We start from the raw sequence: 21,489 nt of genomic DNA on the forward strand, positions 1-21,489 counted from the left end.
CAATTTGGGGATTGTTTTCATAGTTTTGAATGGAAGCATGAAAAATACCCAACAAACCTCAACAGAAACAAGACTGAATGTCTAAGGTCCTAGTGCTTAATATGAGAAAATAATATATCTATTTGGCAAAAAACCCCCACACTTTTTCTATGTGCAATATGAAATTGTATTGGAATTTTTCAGTTCCTGTAATTGGAAATGTAATAATGATATAAATGTTTTCATTCATTTAAGGAATGCTAATTGCTGTGGATTTTATTCCCCCACCCTCCAAGAAAATACGTCCTTTTTGTATATATGCACCAGCACAGTGTGCTTGCAGCTATGAAACCAGAAGTGAAAATAGCTAGTTACAAACTGGAGGTACAAATGAAACAGATGTCTTGAAAATAAAAGGGGCACCTTGGAGAAGATAAGAAAGCAAGAACAGCTATTACTTATTTTGTTCAGCCCATATTTTCTGAGTAGTTGAGTCTGAAGAGTTGTATTGTTCCACAGAATAAACTGTACTTAAGTACACAAAATAGCAAGTCCAGCCAATTTTTTCTTAGGCCTTGATTGAACTTACCATTGAAGTGACTTACTTGGTTTGAAAATCAGGTTTGAAGTTAGCTTTCAGAGGTAAGTAAAGTTGCTCTCTTTTGCCTGACAATCCTGAAATAGCCTGCTCACACTGTTGGCGATCTTGGAAACAGACCAGCCTTACTCTGTTACCAGCACAGGTGGGAAGGAAGCCATGGCTATTGACTATGGCATATTGGATAGAGGTTACTTTGATTCTGGGGCCACTTGGGCACCGTTTATAAGCTGACACTTACATTGCAAGGCGCATTTCTCTAGGTACTGTTCTTGTAGTGGCAAGATTAATGGACACTTTGCAGTGCTTGCCTTGGAAAATATATGCAAAAGTCCAGTCATGAAAAGGATATTGAATTATGACATCATTGATGTACTGATTTTTAGTATTGGTTGAGTAAGAAAAAACCTGAATGGTTTTTTGTGAACACTTAATTTAATATTTAAACTTTGGAACGAACAAATGACACTTGCACCCTCATTTTGTGATGTATGTTTTAGTAAACACTGTTTCTTTTATTGGAAATGTCTTTAACAGCAAGCCTTTTACTTATTTTACAGTTAAATACCATTCTACCCTGTTAAAATCTTTACACATATGGTCTTCCTAAATATTTTTTAACAGCTTGGATTGAAATTAACTGAAAGACTTCAGTATAAAATAGACCAAATTTTCTTAACCACAAAATCGTTAAGATTCCACTGATTATACTAGATGCACAATAATGTTCCTGTTTAAGAGGGCACACAGTACACCAAATGAAATAAATTTGCATGTTTCAATTATATTTTCAAGTAGCCTTATAAAAATTGTCTAAAGAGCAGTGTGACAGTACTGCAGATTCATACTTGCAAGGCAAAACATTGTTTTGCTGCTAAGAGCATCAAAGTAAAAGAAATTGTTTTTAAAGGGTGATTTTCAGAAGTTCCTGATCAGCAGTGATTTATGGAGACAGATGCACTATTTAAGTGTCCTTAATCTTCTTTGTCTGAATTACATTGCTGCAAAAATAAGAACTCCTTCCAGTGTGAAACGCTGTCTGGTGTTTCCCAAACAAATATAATGGAGGACATGAAAGAATATTATTCAAACTAATAGATTAAGCAGTTTTTAAAGTTAGAAATCCAGGCAGTTTCACTGCAACTTCTCTTCAAGAGAAAAACCTTGTTATGGAATAAGCTCATGTATCATTTATATTGATTTTTTTAAACACTGATATTTCAGTTTTGTGTTTAACACAGCATCTCGCAATTTAAGTGAGGGCTTCTGAAAATTTTTTTGCAGAATTAAGCATTAGGTTGCTCCAGTTGAGGAAAGCCCAAAATTTTAGCTCACATCCTTCACAAATTCATGTTTTCTGACCTTGCACTGCTCTTAATAAGGTTGTCTGTCTATCTGTCTTTAGTATGGATTACACTAGTACTACTAAGGTATCTTTGTCTTTAGTATGCTTTAGCATTGGGAGTATAATACAGTCATGGAAAAATTTAGATGATGAGGGCCCTCTAAAGGTCAGCTGGTCCAGTGTCCTGCATGAAGCGTCCTTTGAAGGTTGGATCGGGTTGCTTTGGGCCTTCTCCAGTCCAGTTTGAATACCTCCCAAGATGGGAGTTCAACAGCGGCAGCCTGCCCTAAGCCCAGTCACTGTGATATTTCTTCGTCTCCTTTTGATTGTCACTGTTGTCCTTTTGCTGTGTATCTTGGAGGAACATGTACTTCTCCTATTGTAACGCATCCTGCCTGCTTCCTCTGGCTGGCTGGGCAAGCCTCGCACCTTCAGCATGCCTTCACTGCTGGATGCTGCAGGTCCATAGTGGTCTTACTGGCCTTCCTCCAGTTATCTGGCACTTAGGCCAGTTTCTTTTTTGTGCTGGGGAGCCCAGAAGTGGCTGTGGTGCTCCTGGTGTTGTTTGCCATATGCTTAATAAAAGCTAAATCTCTTTTGGTACATCCCTCCTGATTTGGCGTAGTATCAAGTTAACTGCAGTCATTGAAAGCTCTCACCAGTGACCCATGTCCAACTTGCCCTACAAGATGCAAATCTTTCCTTTGGTCTTTCTATTTTTCCTCTTTTCTTTATTCCCATTGCAGAATTGCCAACTTCAATTGGCATCCAATTGTTGCAAGCACTTGAGTTCTCCCAGGGGCAGGACACTCTATCTTTCTTAGGCAAACTTTATGAGGGTTTCTTGGCGCATTTCTCCAACATATCAAAAAGTTCCTCAGAATGGTCTTCCTATCCTCTAATGTGGTAACAGCTCCTCTGAATTTGGTATCATCTACAAATTTGGGAAAGAGTACATTCCATTTCTTCTTATGGGCAATTGACATGAAAAATAATAAAAGCAAAAATTTACCACTCCACCAAACCCCAAATTACCTACTGATGGGAACAGTTTTCTAATAACATTCATGTTCTCCTGCATTACCATCACTAGGATTTTGCCGTTTTAAGGCAGTGGAATTTGGTTTTTTATGTTACTTTCATCACTGGGGGCAATGCAGAGACATTTGTCTCTGAAAATTCTGGAGCAGAAGGACAGTTGGCTGTTGGCAGGGACACTCCCTGCTGGCCTGAAGGAGTAGGGTGGAGCTCGGCTTTTCTCGCCTCACTTGTGCAATGGCACACGTGCGTGAGTTTTGATTCCTAACCAGTGTTGAATTTTGAGACTGGAAAGCTGAGCTTTGAATCATCCGAGGCAGTCGTGCATGGTTGGGCAGAGCTGCAGTGTGCTTCTTGTCGGCCACTTAACCCCGCGTGGATTTCACACACAGCTGCTGATATCAAATTGTAGGCTGTTCCCTGGATTTTGCCATCTGCTTAAAACACGTGTTTCAGCTGCATTCCAAGGCTGAGCTAATCTGCAGGAGAGACCCACCACCTCCAGCTTTGTAGGACTGCAAATAATACTTGGCTTTCTGTTCTCTGAAGATTTATGCTGCTTCTCTTAGGAGCTCACAGGACAGCATTCCAGCCAGAGTTTTTCCCTGAATCAAGCAGATCTAATGAAACCTTTTTCATAGTGCAGGCTCAGCATTTTTTGCTTGTTTTTAATATTTTCTAAAAAGTTAGGAAGGTCACAAATTCGACTTCTATATCTCCTTACAAAAGCAGTATTAAAAACACACAAAAGTTACATATGGTGTAGAATGCAGAAAAAAAAAATCTCCTTAAGTTTGTATTACATAATTTTGCTACGTTTTTATTGTTTTGACTACTTGTTCAATTTGTCCTATTACCTATCCCAAATATTCATTGACAGTTCTATCAATAAACACTTGGAATAGGAAATAGGAAAAATCCAGTACTAGAGATTGTAACTGGCTTTTGAGAAAGATGTGAGAAACCTCTTATCAGTAAGTTCTGGAATTTTCTGCCCACGTGCTGTTTCTGGTATAATTTGTCAAAACTTCTAATGAGATTTACACACTTGAGAAAAGTATGTGGGAAAAGCTACTGGAGGAAATTGTTGACTGTTGCTTTAGAAGAATTATTCATGAAATTAAGAATAAATCACATCTGTTTCTCTCTGTGACTCGTATTACTCCACTGAATGGTTGGCATTTCTTGTTCTTTTTCCCCCTAAGTTTCCTAATTAAGCAGCAAACATTTATTTAAATAGCTGACCATGTCTGTTGTAGGGAATACTATGCACAACTCTGGAATATGTAATTTATTTCTCCACGTGGGCTTTCAGCTTGGGATATTGTTGTTAGGTCTTAGTATCCCTTCATAAATGTAAACGATATTAATTCTTTTTGGTTCAATCTTTCCCTGGTATTTTTTTAGTAGCATCTTCTTTTTGTTCTTTATAGTAACCAGTAATCCCTCTGTCATGATAGCCCTATTTTCAGCGTCAGGCACTTAGTATAAAGGTTAATTAAATTTCTGCTAGAGAAGAACACTGTAGAATTTTGTTCTGCAGTTGGCTAGGAAATAACTTTGGCAAGGATGGGTAAAGAGGAAGGTCTTACACTTGGCAATGCAGCAGCTGGCTTTTTCCACTTTGGAAACTGAATATGTCATTGCCTTGATAGATGTGGCTTTTAATTCCCTGAGAATTTCTCTTTCAACTTCATGAGAGACCAAAGTTCCCCCAAAGGTCTCTGACTTTCTTTCACTGTAGCCATTGAAGTGTGGCATAATTGGCAGGGGATGCTTTTTCTAATGACTGGCTTGGTTCTCTTTCATGTTTGATAAATATTATTAAAAGACTAATTTCTGCTCATTTCTCATATCTGTAAGGGGGCAGTTAGATACAGGTTCTTAGGAACCTGGGTAATTTTGGCCCTGGCTTTAAATGCTAGCTCTTCATTGACATAATGCAGGTAGTGTCTCTGTTCAGCATCTAACATTGACAGCACAAAACCCCTGAAAAAATGATATTTAAAAAGCTCTAAATTTAACCAAGAGCTCCAGAGTTACTCAAGGTGATTTCTCAGTAATTTGCCTCTGCAGCTGCTTGTGAATGATCTTATTTTCTTTAAATCCTCTTTCAGAGGGTATTTCTGCTACTTTTCTTCTCATGGCCTATAATTGAAAATACCTTCTAACCTCATGTTGCTCCACTGCCTTCCTACCATAGACTTTTTGTACCACCCTTTAATGCATAAAGAAAAATAATCACTGTTCTATAGTATTTTAATATCCATGCAAAAGAGAGTATAAAAGAGTTCATGTGACCCTGTTTTCCTTGGTAGCTGCAAAAAGTCGATAAATTTGTTTTAAACCGAGGACAAATTTGAAAGCTAAACAACACTTGGAAGGAATTTCTGGGATTATATATTTGATTTATACAATATGTGTGAGCCCAGTGCATGATTGGGGTGTGATTGTGCTGAATATATTGGAAGAAAATATGGTATCTATCCTGTGTATCTTACTGAGAGGTCTCAAGTGAGTTGCAGAACAGCCAGAATCCGTGAAGCAGTGATGGGAGTTAGTGCACACAGGTTCCAGTTGTCACATGTTGGTCCTTCAAGTACAATGCCATGGTAGAAAACATGAAAACACTTCTTAGTCTGATATGCTGAAGGGCTTCTGTGCCTGAAAGCTTTCTCATCAATGCTGTCACTTAGTCTAATAAAAAATACTTCTCTTTAAGACCATGTAGATTCTTAGACAGTCTTGGCTATGACAGTGTTCCTTCCACAACATGTGCTTGATTAAAATAGCAAGCAAGAGGGAAGCTGGATTAATCCATTTTGATTTTCATTTGTCTAATGGAAGATATGCTTTTCCCCACTAAAACAGAGGCCATAATACATATGTCTAAAATACATACCTAATTCATACCTAATTACATTAGTTGGTTAGCCATTATGCTGCCAACCTTTTTTTCTTCGTGTAGCAAACTGTGGCTGCAGTGATTCTCCAGTGGGACTGAACTGACATGGAGACTGTTTGAGCTTTTACAACTATTAGAATATATAATACTAGGCTAAACTAAAGTCTTCTTCTGTGGCAGCTTATGTTCAGTTTAAACCTAAACCATCTCTCTCTTCTTCCTAGTCATGTGTCTCCTCTTCCATTGCCTCCTGGACCCTTGACATAACATCTTTTCCACATGGAACTGAAGGAGGTTGCGTTGCTGTAAAACATTTCTCTTTCTTTTTTTTTTTTTTTCCCCACTCTGGACCAATTTGTACTCTCTGTTAAGAAAGCAGGCAAGGAAGATGAACAAATTTGCTCTGCCCCATGCAAGACTGGAAAAGATAGTAAGTCTTTTGGTCAGATTGCAGAAGATGTAAAAAAATTGAGACATTAACTAGGTCAATGCAGTTAAATTGGATGAATAAAGGGTGTAACCATCCCCTTGAAGAGAGCACAATTCTAGTGACCCCCATGCTTCTGAAGCACAATTTGGAGGCATTCTTGGTGCAGTTCTAATCATCTTTATCAATTTGTGGTAAGTTAGTTGCTTAGAAATTCTTTCTTGTGGTGGTTTGTGCTTAAAAAACTAAGCAGTATTGCAGTGTTTTATGTATTTGTGTGTGTGCACATGTTTACATGAGTGAGAGGTTCTCTAGTGCATACCTGTAACTTAAAATAGAAACCCAAAATAAAAAAAAGGATCTGCAGTTATTGCTATTTTATTATATCAGTGTTTCAAAGACTTTTATGCTTGACTTATACATGAGGTATTTGTTGTTTTCTGGAAGATCCACCACATGCAGATTTTTGTGGTAGGAGAAAGAGTAGTAGGAGAAGCAGAAGAGAATTATGCCTTCCCTTAACCCACACCTCAAAGCCATACTCTTTTGTGGCTTTCTAATTTGTGTGAGCTTATGTGCTTTGTTCAATGGCAGTGTGAGCGGAGGATGACATGGGTGTGACTGCACTGCTCACATCTGTTTCATCTGTGTCAGTTCAGCAAGAAGCAGATGTACCAAGATTGTTGCTTTCATTTTTTCTTCCAGCTTAAAGCCTATGTCATTGAATTTACCATTGAGTTCTGAGAACAGGAAGAATATGAAATATGCTGCTGACTGAGTACCATGAATTAGGGCTGCGTATGTAAGCTTGGGTCTTCTTTTTGAATGTGTGCTTTGCCTGGGCAAATTCCTGTGTCAGTTATATGGATGTTCAGTGTGAACACCTGTGTAATTGAAAGTGAAACTGTCCACAGTATTTAGTTACATGACATTTTTTCCTCCCCAGGCCCCCTGATAGATCAGTGTGCCTGACAGATAGCATTCATTAAATGAGGCAGCTGCTTAATTTTTGTCATTGTTCACTGCACAGTCCCTCTGAAATCCTGCATGTTGCAAATTCTTCCATTAATAAAAACTGCATTCTTTTCCTGCAAGTTCTTTTTTGGCACACTTGGAAGACTCACAAATGCGAGCTGACATACTGGGAAGTATTGCTTTTATTTACTGTATGAGGAGTTGGACACAGCAACATTTCTAAATCAGAGAAAAAATCTCCATCAGAACCAATCTTTGTCAGATCCAGTTACAACTTCACAGTAGTCTAGATCAGCTTATTCACTTCAGATATGAACCTTTTATCTTTCATCATGGTTCAGCCAAGCCATCTCCTGCCAGCTAGGTTCTGTACACAAACTAATTTCACGTGCTTTGTGGACTGTGAACGGATTAAGACAAGAATCCTGAAGAAGCAAATTGCATCCGATCCTGTAATCTCATTGTGTTAATCCTGTAAATCACTTCGATTAAACTATAAATTACTTCTAGTAAGTCTTTTTTCTTCTCCTTCTTTTTGCTTTTGGTATAACTTGACATAATGAACTTCTGCGGACGTAGGACTATAATAAACAACAAATATATGATTTAACTAGTTCATGATTTTTTTTTTCAAATAAGATTGTAATACTCTTGCTTCCAAAATTCCATGCGTTGGCCAAGAAAAGAGTTTTGTAAACTGGAGGAGATACAGCACAGTTCCAATAAATATATTGTTAATGGTTAACATTCTTGTTAAGAAATCTGTTTCTATAGTAACTGCTGCAGATTGTCACTTCCTCTAGCATTTGGAATAGTACCAAAGTGAATTTAACACTGATGCTGCGAGGGACAAATCCTATGAGAGCTGCAGTAGATCACTGTGAGCAATGTGCTTTATTTGGTATGGAGATGTATGAACACAGTTCAGTAACCAGAGAGGGTGTTTAAGAACTCTTTCTTCCTACCCTTTATTCTAATGGTCTGTGTGCACTTACTTTTTTCCTTCTACACAAAGACTAGTCCTCATTTGAATCGTATAACAAGGCCACATGAAATACATAGGTATGCTAAAATTTGAAGTTTAAATATTGTGCATGTATGTGCTACTAATTTTAAATGTCTGCGAAGAGATTCACCACATGTCATATTCACTAATAAAGAGGGAGTTAACTTGGGGCAAATGTGTGTGGCTCAAGCTTTGAAACAAAGCCCAGGTGAGTTTTAAAGGGTGTGTTTGTCTTATCTTGTACTGTTTTTTTTTCTTTGCTAAAACATCGTGAAGGCAGATTTTTCTTCTCTGTATAGAAGTGTGTGTCCTCAGATGAAGTGGATGTTTTCAGTGGCTATGTATTCTGTTTTACTGTATATTTGCATTGGGTTTTGTTTGTCTCTTGAGTTGAGACTGGACCAAGGAAACTCTTGATCAGGTGAAGGCTGAACCTTTTTTAAGAACAGAGAAAAAGACTACAGAGGAGATGTATTTTCTTTTTGGCAGCCACAGTTTCAGTGCTGGTGCAATTCTGAAGGAAACAGAACTTTGTTTTTGCAAATTTCTGTGTTTGCATGCAGTGAGCATGGGGATCTCACAGAAACTTCCTACATGCCTTATTTCTTTCCAGATGGATGAGATAAAAGGCAAAGACAGGGTGATTCTGGCTCTGGAGAAGGACCTTGGTGTCCAGGCAGGCCATACACAGAAACTGCTCCTTCAGAAAGAAGCTTTGGATGAACAGCTTGTCCAAGTGAAGGAGGCAGAACGATACCACAGTAGTCCTAAGAGGGAGCTTCCTGCGGGAGTAGGAGATATCAGTGAACTGATGGGAAGTCCGGTAAGAAAATGGTGTTTTCTCTGAAGTTTAGCTCTGGGTGACTGCCTGGGTGTTCACATTGGTTTTGTGGTTACTGCTGGGACCAATTAATGGTAAATGGTCTGTCATTGTACTGTACTGTTTTAGTGATGATTTAAAAACTCCTTGGACCTCTTAAATTGCAAAGAATATTGAGAAATATGTGGATATAGAACTTCTAGAATTTACACAGTGATCATGAGCTGTGAACTTCAGTATTTTCTCACTATTTCATTACTTTAGGAATATTTTAGCCATTAGAAAATAGGTACTATACTTCACAGAAGCTGAGCCATGTGATTTTAAGCTGTGTCCTTTACACCAGAACTATTTTAACTAAGAGTGAGAAATCTGGTGAGAAGTAATCTGCTGTATATAAAATACTATTTACCTAGCTAGTTGTTTTTTTAATTGTTAAACTTTACATGTATTTCACAAGGTACTGTTGATGAAGCAGTTTCCCAGGATGTTATTATTTAGTGTTTCAGTTAATTATAGTATGTTTTATAGACACTGATGTATGAGTCTGTTTTAAATTTACACAATACACTTGCTAAGCCATGGTATTTAACTATGGACAGTAAACTATTTTTTAAAAGTAATTTTATAAATCTATATGTTTTTGATGTAAAGGAGCAGCATCTGGATGAACGAGATGTGCGGAGATTTCAGTTAAAAATCGCTGAACTGAATGCTGTAATAAGAAAGCTGGAAGACAGAAATACTCTCCTAGCAGATGAAAGAAATGAACTGGTAAATTAATTAGTAATAACACAGATGGTGACTGGGAGGGCATCTTTATGGCAAAAGATTTAATGTTGGAAAGTCAGTGTTATAAATAATTTACGAATTAGTCCTGGTTGGCCTCAGTCAATTACATCTAAATGTAAGAGAGATTTCTATAGAAATTAATCCTTTGACCATAGAAGACATGGATGGAATCTTTCCTGTTCCACAAAAATAAAAATTTACAAATTTGTTTTGGGGTCATAGTAATCAAATTAACTGGTATATTGCCTTTAGCACTCTGTAATGATGTTGTGTAAAACATGCATAATCAATGCACTTAAATTGCTGTATTCATCCTTTTGAAATTTGTGTTTGTGACATCTTATGCTAGCTAGGAGTTAAAAAAGGTTTCTCGTGCTAGTGATAAAAAAATCTGCCATTTCTCAAGGGAAGTCTCTTAAGTAGGTGAAATTATCCTAGGAGAGGGATAGTAACTTACACAAGAAAGGATATGACATGAATTTTAAGAATGAATTTTAGTAGCCTTTATCACTACTTAATTGCTTGTACTGAGGTTAGTGGTAAAACTCCCATTGACTGCAATGGGAGGTGAGTTTCACAATAGGAATTTTTACACGTGTCCTTTAATGCCGTAATTCTAGTGGCAGAACAGATTTTTCATTCTAAAAAGATGGAACCTGTATATCTGATTCTAAAGTTACGCTGAGGGCTGAAGTGGTGCCGTGTGTCAGTCCTAAAGACAAGTGAAACATTGACATCTTTGTGGAACATTGACATCTTCCTCCTTGGTAATCCTTTCTGTGGGCAGAAATAATAATAATATTAAATAATAAATAAATAAATATTTCAAAGCATCCCTGAAGAATGCTGAAGTATTGTAATGTGTCCTTCAGTATCCCTCTAGATGGAGGGCATGTATGACTCAGTCAAGTGCTCTTCTTGATTCTAGATTCAGTGGCATAATAAATATATTTTGAAAGAGATGTGGAGCAGATTTTATATTATGAGACAATAGTACACATAAAATCATTAGTGTCAGCAAGGCCATGTGACTAGGCACTGTGAAAAATAATTTTCTCAAGAATGAAACAGAAAACCAAATACTCAGTGAATGTATCTCAGGAAAAAATGTATTATCTCTTTTTTCTTTCCAGGTAAAACTCAGCAAATTTAAAAATCTTCTGACTGAGAAAAATAATTTTTTTTTTCAAACTAAACAGCTCATGAAATAAAAACAGTGAAATATTGAATACACACAATTGCAAGGAAGAGCAGTAATTTGCTTCACATAATTGTCTAACATCATAAAACCACAGGAGCAAAATTGAGCAGCTTGAAAATGTCAGCAGAATGCTGAGATTGAATCTGTGCCCTCTGGCTGACTTTCTCATTGCTCTAATTATGCATTAGGTAAAGGGTTTTTTGAAGTAGAGAAGGAAGAGTGTCCTCCTCCTAAGGGATGGCTAAATTGGTGGAAACAACTTGTCTAGAGACCTAGTTGGTCACAAGAAGCTTATATAAATTGAGATTGGTTTATAAAGGAATCACTATGGATCGTCGTGTTTGCCAAGAGCAAGATCCAGTGACCAGATTTAGTGTTTTGGCAAACAATACAAAAATGTTATATCTTACTTGTTAGGACAGCTGTAGTTCTTAGTTCAGCAGTGGTGTATGTCAGATGCCATTTAGCAGAAGAGCTAAACTTTTTGAGTTAAGAAAGACAAGTGAAAACACACCTATTTTTTCTTTTCTTCAAAGGTAAGCTAAAGCACAGCTAACCTTGTTCCTTTGCCATTTGCAGCTGAAACGTTCTCGGGAGACAGAAAGTCAGCTGAAGCCTTTGGTAGAAAAAAATAAGAGAATGAGCAAAAAAAATGATGATATGTTACAATGTATCCAGAGAATGGAAGAGAAAATAAAAAATTTATCGAGGGAAAATGTAGAACTGGTAAGTAACCGTCTTTGGTAAATAATCATCTTGGACTTCATGTTATGAGAACACATTGCACACAGTTACTTTGAGGTGGAAGTGCTTGTGAGGGTTTTATTCTAACACAAACAGATCAGTCTCCACAGTGGGATGGTGCAACTGTCAAATCCAGACAATACAGCTGAATACTCGTATTCTAAATTCAGAGTGGCGTGTGCTTTGTGTTTTATCAATTCACACTGATTAAGGGAAGGGAGCACAGATAGATAAAATGTTTTTGCAGGCTGTAAAAAGCTATGACTAAAAATCAGCTTTAATAAATACTGCTTTTATGATGCAAAGTCAGAACTGAATTTGAGTGCATGCACTATGCTAGGTCACTGAGTTCACTTGTCTGCTAATTTTTTTCCAGATTGTTCTTTGATTCTGTTTTAAAATATCTCATGTGAGAGATTAGCACAGAGGCACATAGAATGTGGAGTGTTTTTTTGTGGAAAGAGGCCTTGTGTTATAGTGGAGTATCCACTGATGAGTTCAAAGAATTCTTGGTTGCTACACATGAGAATTTTTCTAGTGCAAGACACTTTAAAACATTCCTTATGTTTTTTATTTTTGTAGAAAGAAAAGTTATCTGCACAACCAGCACTGAAGAGGCACACATCTTTGAACGATCTCAGCAGTACACGAGAGGAACAAGAAATTGAATTCCTTAGACTGCAAGTCAAAGAACAACAGCATGTTATTGATGATCTCACAGTGGTAATGTTTATGACTGGTATACACATGTGCATGCACACACATCTATAGGCAAGCTAAGATTTGAGAGGAATATTTTAACTCCAGTTGTAGTAGTGATGCAGAAATAGTTCTTTGGTGTCAAAGGGTTTTTGTTTTTTCTCAGGTAGTGAATGAGTTTTTTTGGAATGTTTATGAATCCTTGTATTAAAAATACTTACCTATTATGAGCTGCTTGTGAAGAAAAGTGCATCATCAGCCCACTGATCTTACTTAAAAAACTGGCTGTCAACAAATGAGGAACTTGAGTAAAGGAGACTTTCCAAAACTTTAATGAACAAAAAGTGTTGGATCCAAACCCAAGCACTCCCCTGATCTGGAAGTTCTAAAAGAAAGAAACATGGTGGCGCTAATTTCACATGGCTAAGCACCTCTAGCTGAGCTGGCCATATAAGCTGTATTTAAAACAGATGGGGAGAGCTCTGTGTTGTTCATCAAACCAAAGGCAGCAGCAGGGTTTAGTATTAGAATGGCACAGCTGCTGCCCTCTGACTCTGAAGGCTTCTGAAGGTGATGCTCATAGATGTTTGCAGTGTTTGATCAGAAACCCTTCAAGCTGTGTTTGATGAGGAATCTTTCAAGTTGTGTTAAAGGTGTCTAGTGCTATTTAGTGCAATTTGTGATTCTGGTGCTAGCAGAAATTACATATGATCTCTGAAAGAGCCTTGCCATTCTGGAGCAGCATCTGGAACTCAGGCTGACTCAGACATCTCAAATGGCACTACTGACTGCTACAAAATCATAAAAAGAATATAAGAGCCTTCTGTCTAAACAGAAAATCATACAATTGGATACATCATGGCAAACAAAAATAGAAACTTCAAAAAGGAAAAACAAGAAGGTGTGGTACTGCTGTATGTAGATGGAACATAGTCTCAGTTCCTGGCAGTTCCTCTGAGATTTTGACCCAAGATTTTTCTCTGAAATAAGTGCCAAAGTTCATTGTTTGTGTGCATTCTCCAGTGTCACAGTGTTAAAAGCAGTAGGATGTTACTCAGATGCTGTGATGTAGGGTCTGGTCCGCAGAGCGATGCTGCTTTAGCTTCCAAATAAAACTGCAGAGGCATGGATGGTTATATGACATTAGATGTGCAGTACATGGCAGATAGAACCTCACTTATATTTCAGTGCAAAGTGGGTATGAAAGGACTCTCTTTCTACTGTCTCAGCTAGTGATGTGAGGAAAAACATTGTATCCTGACTTTGGTCAAATAATATTAACTTGTGCTTAGTGTGAAAGTAAAATAAATAAATATTTTAAAATACTGTTTCATTTTTGCTTTGTTTCCTATTTACAGATACTATTCCACTTGCAGAAATTAATTAAATTTTTAACTAGGGTCTTTGGTTCCAGTACAGACTAATTGAGCATTTGCCTTTGATGTGAATGCAGTGGAATTCTGCACACTGTTGATTTTGAGCTCTCTTTTCTGGCCCAAACCACACCTCTACAGACTACAAATGTATCATAGTTACCAAGAATGACCCAAATGTCCCATATCTGATTAATATAAAAATCATCAGCTTAACTCCAGCTGAGGCCAGTATGATACAGGGAAATAAGAACATTAGTCTTAGGCAGTAGGGTTGTCTGAAGTGATTAACAGTGTCATCTGTAGGGTATCTTTGATGCTGTTGCACTCTTGTCAGTATGACTTCTCTCACAACAGTGATATTCTGGTCAGTTCTTAAAAGAAAAGCTGCCAAGGTAAACTCAGATGACTGCAAAAGATGCTAATTAATTGGCATTGTTATTGTTCTGGTAGCTCGATTTATATTGAGGCATTAAATTAGGCAGTCTTCTTACAAACAAGATTAGAAACAGGAAGGACTGGGATTTTGGAAGTGTTTGTTCATTCTGCACTGCATTTGTTTGGACACCTGCCTGGGAGGCAGAATACCCTGCTTAAAGCAGGGACTGTGCCTTAAATGGGCATCTGAGAAGAGAGCACTTCTCTTTAACAGTATAAAATTCAACTGTCTGGGTTTTTTAGCTTAAAATACTGTATTATTCTGCAGCTTGAAATACCTGCACCATTCTACCTTGGCAGTAATAACTTTTCCTTATTTTTCAAACTACATGTATTCAAGGTGCTATGTAAGTTTTTGTACTTCTCTCAGTTGTTTTGCATTTTCCAAAACTTATTTCCTGGAACAATGTGCTGATAAATAACTTCATTGTGATTTCTACTGTGAGCTTCCTATTTTTCCAGTTTCTGAACTGAATGCAAAGCAAATAACTGAATAGACTAATGCCATGCAGTGAGCAATAACTGCTAAAGAAGCACTTGGAACTGCAATCTGTCTTTTAAAAATAGAGCTGCTGCAAACAAAGATGCAGAGCTAAGGAAAGAATCAGAAAAAAGCAAGAAGACAGAGCACCTGCCTCCAGTGTTGTTGGGGTTTTTTTGCTTACTTCTTCGCATTTTTTTACCTTCTCCTCCTCCTCTTCTCCTTTGGAATTTAAGGCAGTATTCTTGGATTTAGATGAACTTAAATCTTGCATTTCCAGTCATGACCTCCTCATGTTATGGTGTAGCTTATTGTGATCTTGCACCAAAACCGGAGTAGAAAAAAGACAGCGACAAAGTTGACACAGACTGAGATGCCTTTGGATTTGAGACTTTTGCCCTACAAGGATAAGTCAGATGTAACACTGTATCTGCATATGCATGCTTGTATATCAGAATATGTCTGATATAATGACTTTTAATTACTAAGACTGGACTAATTGCTGTCTACCGACGTGCTTCCTCAGGATGGTTGAACACTGAAGTGACACTCTGAATTCTGTTTCCATAGTGAGCTTCTTGGTAAAAGAGTCAAAAGAACTGTCAGAAATCCGTGCTCAGTATTTAACAAAGCCTTTTCTTGCCAACTTCCCATCAAATGCGTGAAGTACATGGCTGAAGGTTTGTTTGCTAAAGGCATAAAGCTGCAGTTCAGTGTGGTGTAACATGGTGTTATTCAAAAGGATAAAGACATCGTGTTAGCTTTACCAGAGGCTTAAAGAAAATGTTGATGATATTTCTCTCTGTTAGACATATCTAAGCATAGTTTTAAAACAAACCCATACCAAAATGTTCTCTTTCCTTCTAGGAAAGAGAACGGTTATTGCGGTCTAAAAAACAGAGGAGGAAAAGTCTGAAGCCTCCAAAGGTGAGCAAACCTTCGGTTTTTCATGCATTTCTGTTGCTGTGAACAACACCTCTTTCAAATACTGCCTGAATTTAAAGCTCTGCTTACTGAGAAAAATCCATATATTTCTTCTGCTTACTCTGATGAGTGCTTCATTTTTTAGGGTAATTCAAGAGTTTTGTACTTCACACAAGTGATGTTGTTTTGGGGTTTGTTTTAAATAAACAATAAAATTACACTTTTAGCCATCGTAACCTTAATATTCAAGTGGCTTGAGGCATAATGTTTTAATGGCTTGAAACAAGTACGATTTCAAAGGACAAATATTCGGTATGTTTTAAAGAACATACCCCCTTTAAACTACTTGTACCAACATAGAGCTAAATCACAATTAAAGAATTACTCATGCTGGGGATGTTACTGAAATATTATTTCTGTATGTGATATATAAGTAGTAAGACAATTCCAACTGTTATGCTCTAATAACTTTTCTGCTCTAGAATCCAAGGTTCAAGACAAAAATTCAGATTATAAAAACAGAAAAGTTTTGCTTCAGAAAGTACCCTTAAAGTTTCTTGTAACGTGCTTAAAGTAATTTGCTGAATAACGTTTTTTGTGAAGTTGAACATTAGCAGCCTGGAGCATGTGTGTGGGAGGTGGGAAATGGAGTAAGAGGGAAAAAATGGAAATGAAGAGTTGATATATCATTATCATCTATATCGTAGCTTAAGATATATTCTGTCATAAATGGATGCCTTGTGTCAGTGTTATCTGCATAGTTTATTCCTGGTAACCTCCAGGTGGTGCTTTTTTATTGCTCTGCACTCTAATGCCTATATTCTGAAAAATTTATCTTTTGGGACTCTCTATTTCAATGGTAGTTTCGTCAAATTCTGTTTCTAATAATGATGTCTTTTACGTAGGAAAAAAGAAAAGATCAGAAGTAACAATAGATACTGCCAAATATATTTGCAGCAACTGTAAACCATTCTTTCTTGATGTAGTGTAACTGGAAATTTGTGTTTTAAGAGCAATTTTAAAAACAGAATGCAAAAGTAAAAATATATATGTATGTAACATAGTGTACTTTTTATAGTTCTCTCTATTTATTAGCCTTTATCTGACTGTAAGTTATATGTATAAAATCGTTTGCTAAATTGTAAAGTTCCTCATGAAACAAAACTAGTTAAGTCAATTTTTAGGTGTTGGTGACTGGTGATGAGAATTTCTGTAGGCTGAAATCTTCAATAAATATGCATTTATGTCTTGAAAATGCTCTGTGTTAGTTGAACTTGAGCTGACATAGGCTCTGGACCTTTCCCATATACTTTTGTGGTCTCTTCCTTATCAACCAAAGCAGGAGTTGAAAAACATGAGGGTTGGAGAGAATGGGCATGATACCATTAAAAATTTTCTGGCAATGCTATTCTCAGTTTGATAAGAGTGCTATGCTATGGGGAATTCTGCAGTGTACTGCAAGAATTGTATGCATATGGCCAGCAGAGTTTTAGTGGGGGTGTGCTGCTTATTTAGGGAATGATAGATACATCAGAAAGAACAAATTAATCAGTAGCAGACAATCCTGCTACAAATTACTCCAGCTCCTGTCCATTAGCTCTTCATGGTCTTTAGTGACCATTTGAACTTCTGTGTGATGCTATCTCCTGAAAGGAAAGGCAGAAATATAAAACAAAAGCAAGTGAAAAAGAAAGCTGTGAGAGAAGAGCGAATGGGATTACATGCACTATGGTAGTTATACCATATATACACTCTAGTTAATATAGTTAATATATAGTTAATATATAGCCCTATTTAAACTTTCTAAATGAGCTAATTCCCTAAGGAATGAAAGAAGTAATCAATAATATTACTGTGTCATTACCTGCCAGTGGATAAACCTGTGGACTATTCACGTTTATATGCAGTGTTGACTGACAGTTAAACTGTGGTTGGTGCTAATTTCTAAAAATCCAATCCTGGCATACAGGCTGATTTCCTTCCAGGCCACCTTCATGGTCCTGTGAGGTTCAGAATCCTCAAAGGAAGCTGTGTTTCCCACAGTTTTCCAACAGTTTTCAATTTAAACAATCTATGTGGAATGGGTTCCTTACTCAAATGAGTTGGGATTTTACCCTCTTCATCATCTCTGTTTTCACAGCCTATATCAGGAATCCAGAAGAAAATTATAGAGTCTGTTTAACCGAGTGTTGCAGATGTTGGCTAGATGTCAGTAATGGACATGAGATACAGACATCTCACTCTGGACAAAGTGGTACTATTAACTGGTTGGAAGTAGATATCTAAATAGGAACATATGAGTTTTGTCCTAAAATTGCCTGTTTTTCTCCACAGACTATAAAGGCAGTCTAAGATGAGTTGTTTTCTATACAGACATGCACAGCATAACTGTATTTCTGTCTATTATTTGTGCAAGAGTTTTATCTTATACATATGATATAACCTGTATGGAATAGTAGTGAAATTATGTGTTAACCTGTCCTAACCAAACACTCAGAAAAAAGAAATTGCTGATCTAAGTCTTTGGTTTTGCTTTTCTAAGGTTTGTTAAATGTAAAATTAGGATTAACACAGTGAATTAACAAGTTTGGCTGGTGGAGTTGTGTCTGTTTCCAGATGTGTCCCATTCCTTGTGACAAAGTGAAAGAGGAAATAACTCATGAGAATGAGGTTTCATGAAAGTGGTCAGATAAGCTTCTTCTGGAAGGTATAGAATGATTCCTTTTTTGTTCTAATAACAAGGAACGTGGTGCGCAGGATGGAGATGTACACTCATCTGTTGCAGGTTTTCCTAAATGTGTGCTTTTAGACTCCAACTTCCTTCATTCCTGAGATGGTCTGACTGCAGAGAGTCTGTGGCTGTTTTTAATGAGACTGTGGCTGTTTTTAATGAGTCTGTGGTTGTTTTCTAATGAGCATTTTCCTGACTGTGTTATCTGGAAGAGAATCCATGGAATGCCTTTCTCCATTCTTGAGACATCTTGTGTGAATGATCAGCCAGTAGCCTTTACAGCTCTGAACGTCAGTTCAGCTGAGAAGATTTTGAAAATTTTGTATTTTTTTTTTTTTTGTTTTGTGATTGGATATCAGTGTTATTTCTGGAGCTCTGTAGGCGCACTAGGTTACTGTTGCTACTGTAGCTTTCACTGAGCACTCTTTTAATTCCCAAGGAGCATAGGAGTCCATGGAACAATGCTCCCGAGGAAAGGAGCAGCAAAGTGGGATGGGCTTTATAACCTCTGTGCTTGCAGGGTCTTTAGAGGAGTGATGTAGTGACTCTATAGAGGCAGGTACCTGATTTTTTCCAAGGAGCTTTTGAAAACTTTTTGTTTCCGTTTCTGTTGTGAAATAACCAAGAAACTTCAGAGGCAGTATTTTTTATATTTTGTTTATTTTTGACATGTGGAATGGTGTTACATTCATTCCATGATGGATGGAGTCATCCGTTTGAAAAGAAAGGCATATTTTCCCAGCTTATTTGGTAACTACAGGACTCTGTGGACTGTGCCTTTTTTAAAACTTTAATAAATGAACTGTATTTGCGGTAGTGGAAAGCCTGCACATCGGTGTGATGGAGTTCATATTTCTTGTTTTATATTTTTCTTTTTTTCTCTGCCTCTGTGCTTTGGTGTGCCTGTATTTTTCTGGCTGCCAAGAAATGACATATAAGCATGAAGGTAAGAAGTTACTGATGCATTACAAGGGAATATATCTTGGATCATATTCATCATGTTCGATTAAGTCCTTTAAAATGAGATATTTAAATGTAAAATGAAACTACTTTAGCAACAGAGAAATCAGATTATATTGAAATTTGCATATAATGTAGTTTATGTGTCACTATTGATTTATAATATTCTAAACTTTGATGTTTACTGAGCACCATACTTCAGTAGAAGCATTAATACTTGAGTTATAAAGACCTATAGCATAATTTTACTTTAAAATTATGTGAAAACATTGCTATAAATTCACATGAAAAATACTTGCTATTAAATGCATGGCAGTAGTCAGTGGAAATTAGAATTCAAATCAGAAATTTTCAGCAATTTACATGACTATTTTTTCAGTTAAGAAGTTGTGATTTAGAAATAAGAAATGTAAAAACAAATATAAAGGAATCTCTAAGTTGTTAATTGAGAATGTTCCCATTAAAAAATAAAACAACCAAAAAAACAACTACATAGTTTATATAGTTACAAAAATCCAGTGAGTGTTGTGAATTTCTGTAAACTTTTCAGAAACCATTGTAGTTCAGCTTTTGAGCCATGTGTGGAATCTCCCTTGGACTTGAGATATTTATTGATGCTTTATTATTTATTACAGTGTTTATCAACAACTTTATGAATCACATATCTTTCTTTCAGGTGTTTTTTTTTTCTTTCTCTACAGCTGTTCCCTTGTGAATTATTTTGCTTTGGCTTTGCTGTGAATCAGTTCTTGTAGTTCTTTCAGATACTAGATAATGAACAGTAAAACTGGCTCTTTTGTAATTTTGTTGTGAAGCAATTCATACATGTGCAGGTAATATACAATAATTAAATACTTTATCTCTATTGCTATGGAAAACATATCTGCTCCACAAAATTATAAATATACAGCTTTTCTAAAAAGGAAAGAGTCTTAAAAATAAATGGTTCAATTGTAACTCCAAATTACAGGCAGTCTTTGTAGCATTTAAAAGTTTTTTGACTTTTAACTCACCTTTAAGTGTTGGGGTTTTTTAGTGTGATGGGAAATACTAATTTTTTTTTCAGAATTCTCTCACATCTGATATTTAAGTGGTTTATTTCTTGATATATGCATATTTTTCCCCTACTTTTGCTGCAAGTGAAATGTTTAAATGCAGGTAGCATTTTTCACAATTGGCATTGCTTTAAGTATTTTCTCCAGCCTTTGTACCTTTATTTAAAATCAAAATCACAGTTGTTTTGCTAATTTAATTTTATTCCTTGAAATGGCATAGGTGGGTTTGTGCATGCAGGGTTAAAGGAAGACACATCTTTGATCTGAATTACCTAAAAATGACTGTACAGCAGAGATGTAGCAAAAAAATCCCCAAAAAATCTTGTTGTCACTTCTAACTAAGCTGCTACTGTGATCTCTGTGCCATATGAGAAGAAATTGGAGATTGTTCTCAATCTTTTAGAAGTTCCTTCTGCCAGCCTTCTCAAAATCAAGACTTGACACTTACTTGGTTTACCTGCCACCATCTTCTTTACCTCCATAAAATGTTCCTTCTTCTTCATGAAACTGTACCTGCAGATCAGTTTGGAGTCAGGACAGTGACTTGAGCTGGCTACTCAGAGTGTAAATTTGTCTTCCTTACAATTTGAAGTAGCATCATTTCTTTAGCCCTATTTTCAACTTCCAGTATTTATTTGTAGTACTACTATTACATGGTTGTAAGCTGACACGGTATTCAGTTGGGGAGAAAAGCTGGATGGGCCATCTCCCAAGGACTAATTACCCCTTGTTGTTTCTGGTAGACCTTTGTACTTAGGAAAGAGAAATCTGTAATGGTTTTAATTCAACTAAATACATTACCTTTCTGGATAAGTCTTTGTATTTTTAGAATAGAGCTTAAACCTATTCCTTGTGCCCTTTGTTTTGTTAAGTAGGGCAGAAAAGTGAACTGGTGAATGCTGGAGGAAAGGCTTAAATTATCCCAGGGAACTGATTGTCTTAAGCACCTTGGACATAGCTCTGCCTGGAGAAAGATCACAGTGCTTCCTGAACAAGTG

General features: G+C 36.7%; 1 protein-coding gene across 5 annotated transcripts in view; it reads left to right on the top strand.

Annotated features, from left to right (window-relative positions):
* JAKMIP1 (janus kinase and microtubule interacting protein 1) overlaps positions 1 to 21,489 on the top strand; it is a 144,986-nt gene that overhangs the window by 77,781 nt on the left and 45,716 nt on the right. For all 5 annotated transcript variants that reach the window (XM_066185437.1, XM_066185436.1, XM_066185439.1 and 2 more), the window contains exons 5-9: positions 8,887 to 9,096; positions 9,748 to 9,867; positions 11,666 to 11,812; positions 12,413 to 12,553; positions 15,689 to 15,748. In XM_066185437.1, coding sequence (XP_066041534.1) covers positions 8,887 to 9,096; positions 9,748 to 9,867; positions 11,666 to 11,812; positions 12,413 to 12,553; positions 15,689 to 15,748 — 678 coding nt within the window. The remainder of the gene's footprint in view (positions 1 to 8,886; positions 9,097 to 9,747; positions 9,868 to 11,665; positions 11,813 to 12,412; positions 12,554 to 15,688; positions 15,749 to 21,489) is intronic.

Source organism: Chamaea fasciata, unplaced genomic scaffold, assembly GCF_029207755.1.
Source record: "Chamaea fasciata isolate MVZ Bird 193981 ecotype frontalis unplaced genomic scaffold, bChaFas1.0.hap1 SCAF_6, whole genome shotgun sequence".
Taxonomy (NCBI): domain Eukaryota; kingdom Metazoa; phylum Chordata; class Aves; order Passeriformes; family Sylviidae; genus Chamaea; species Chamaea fasciata.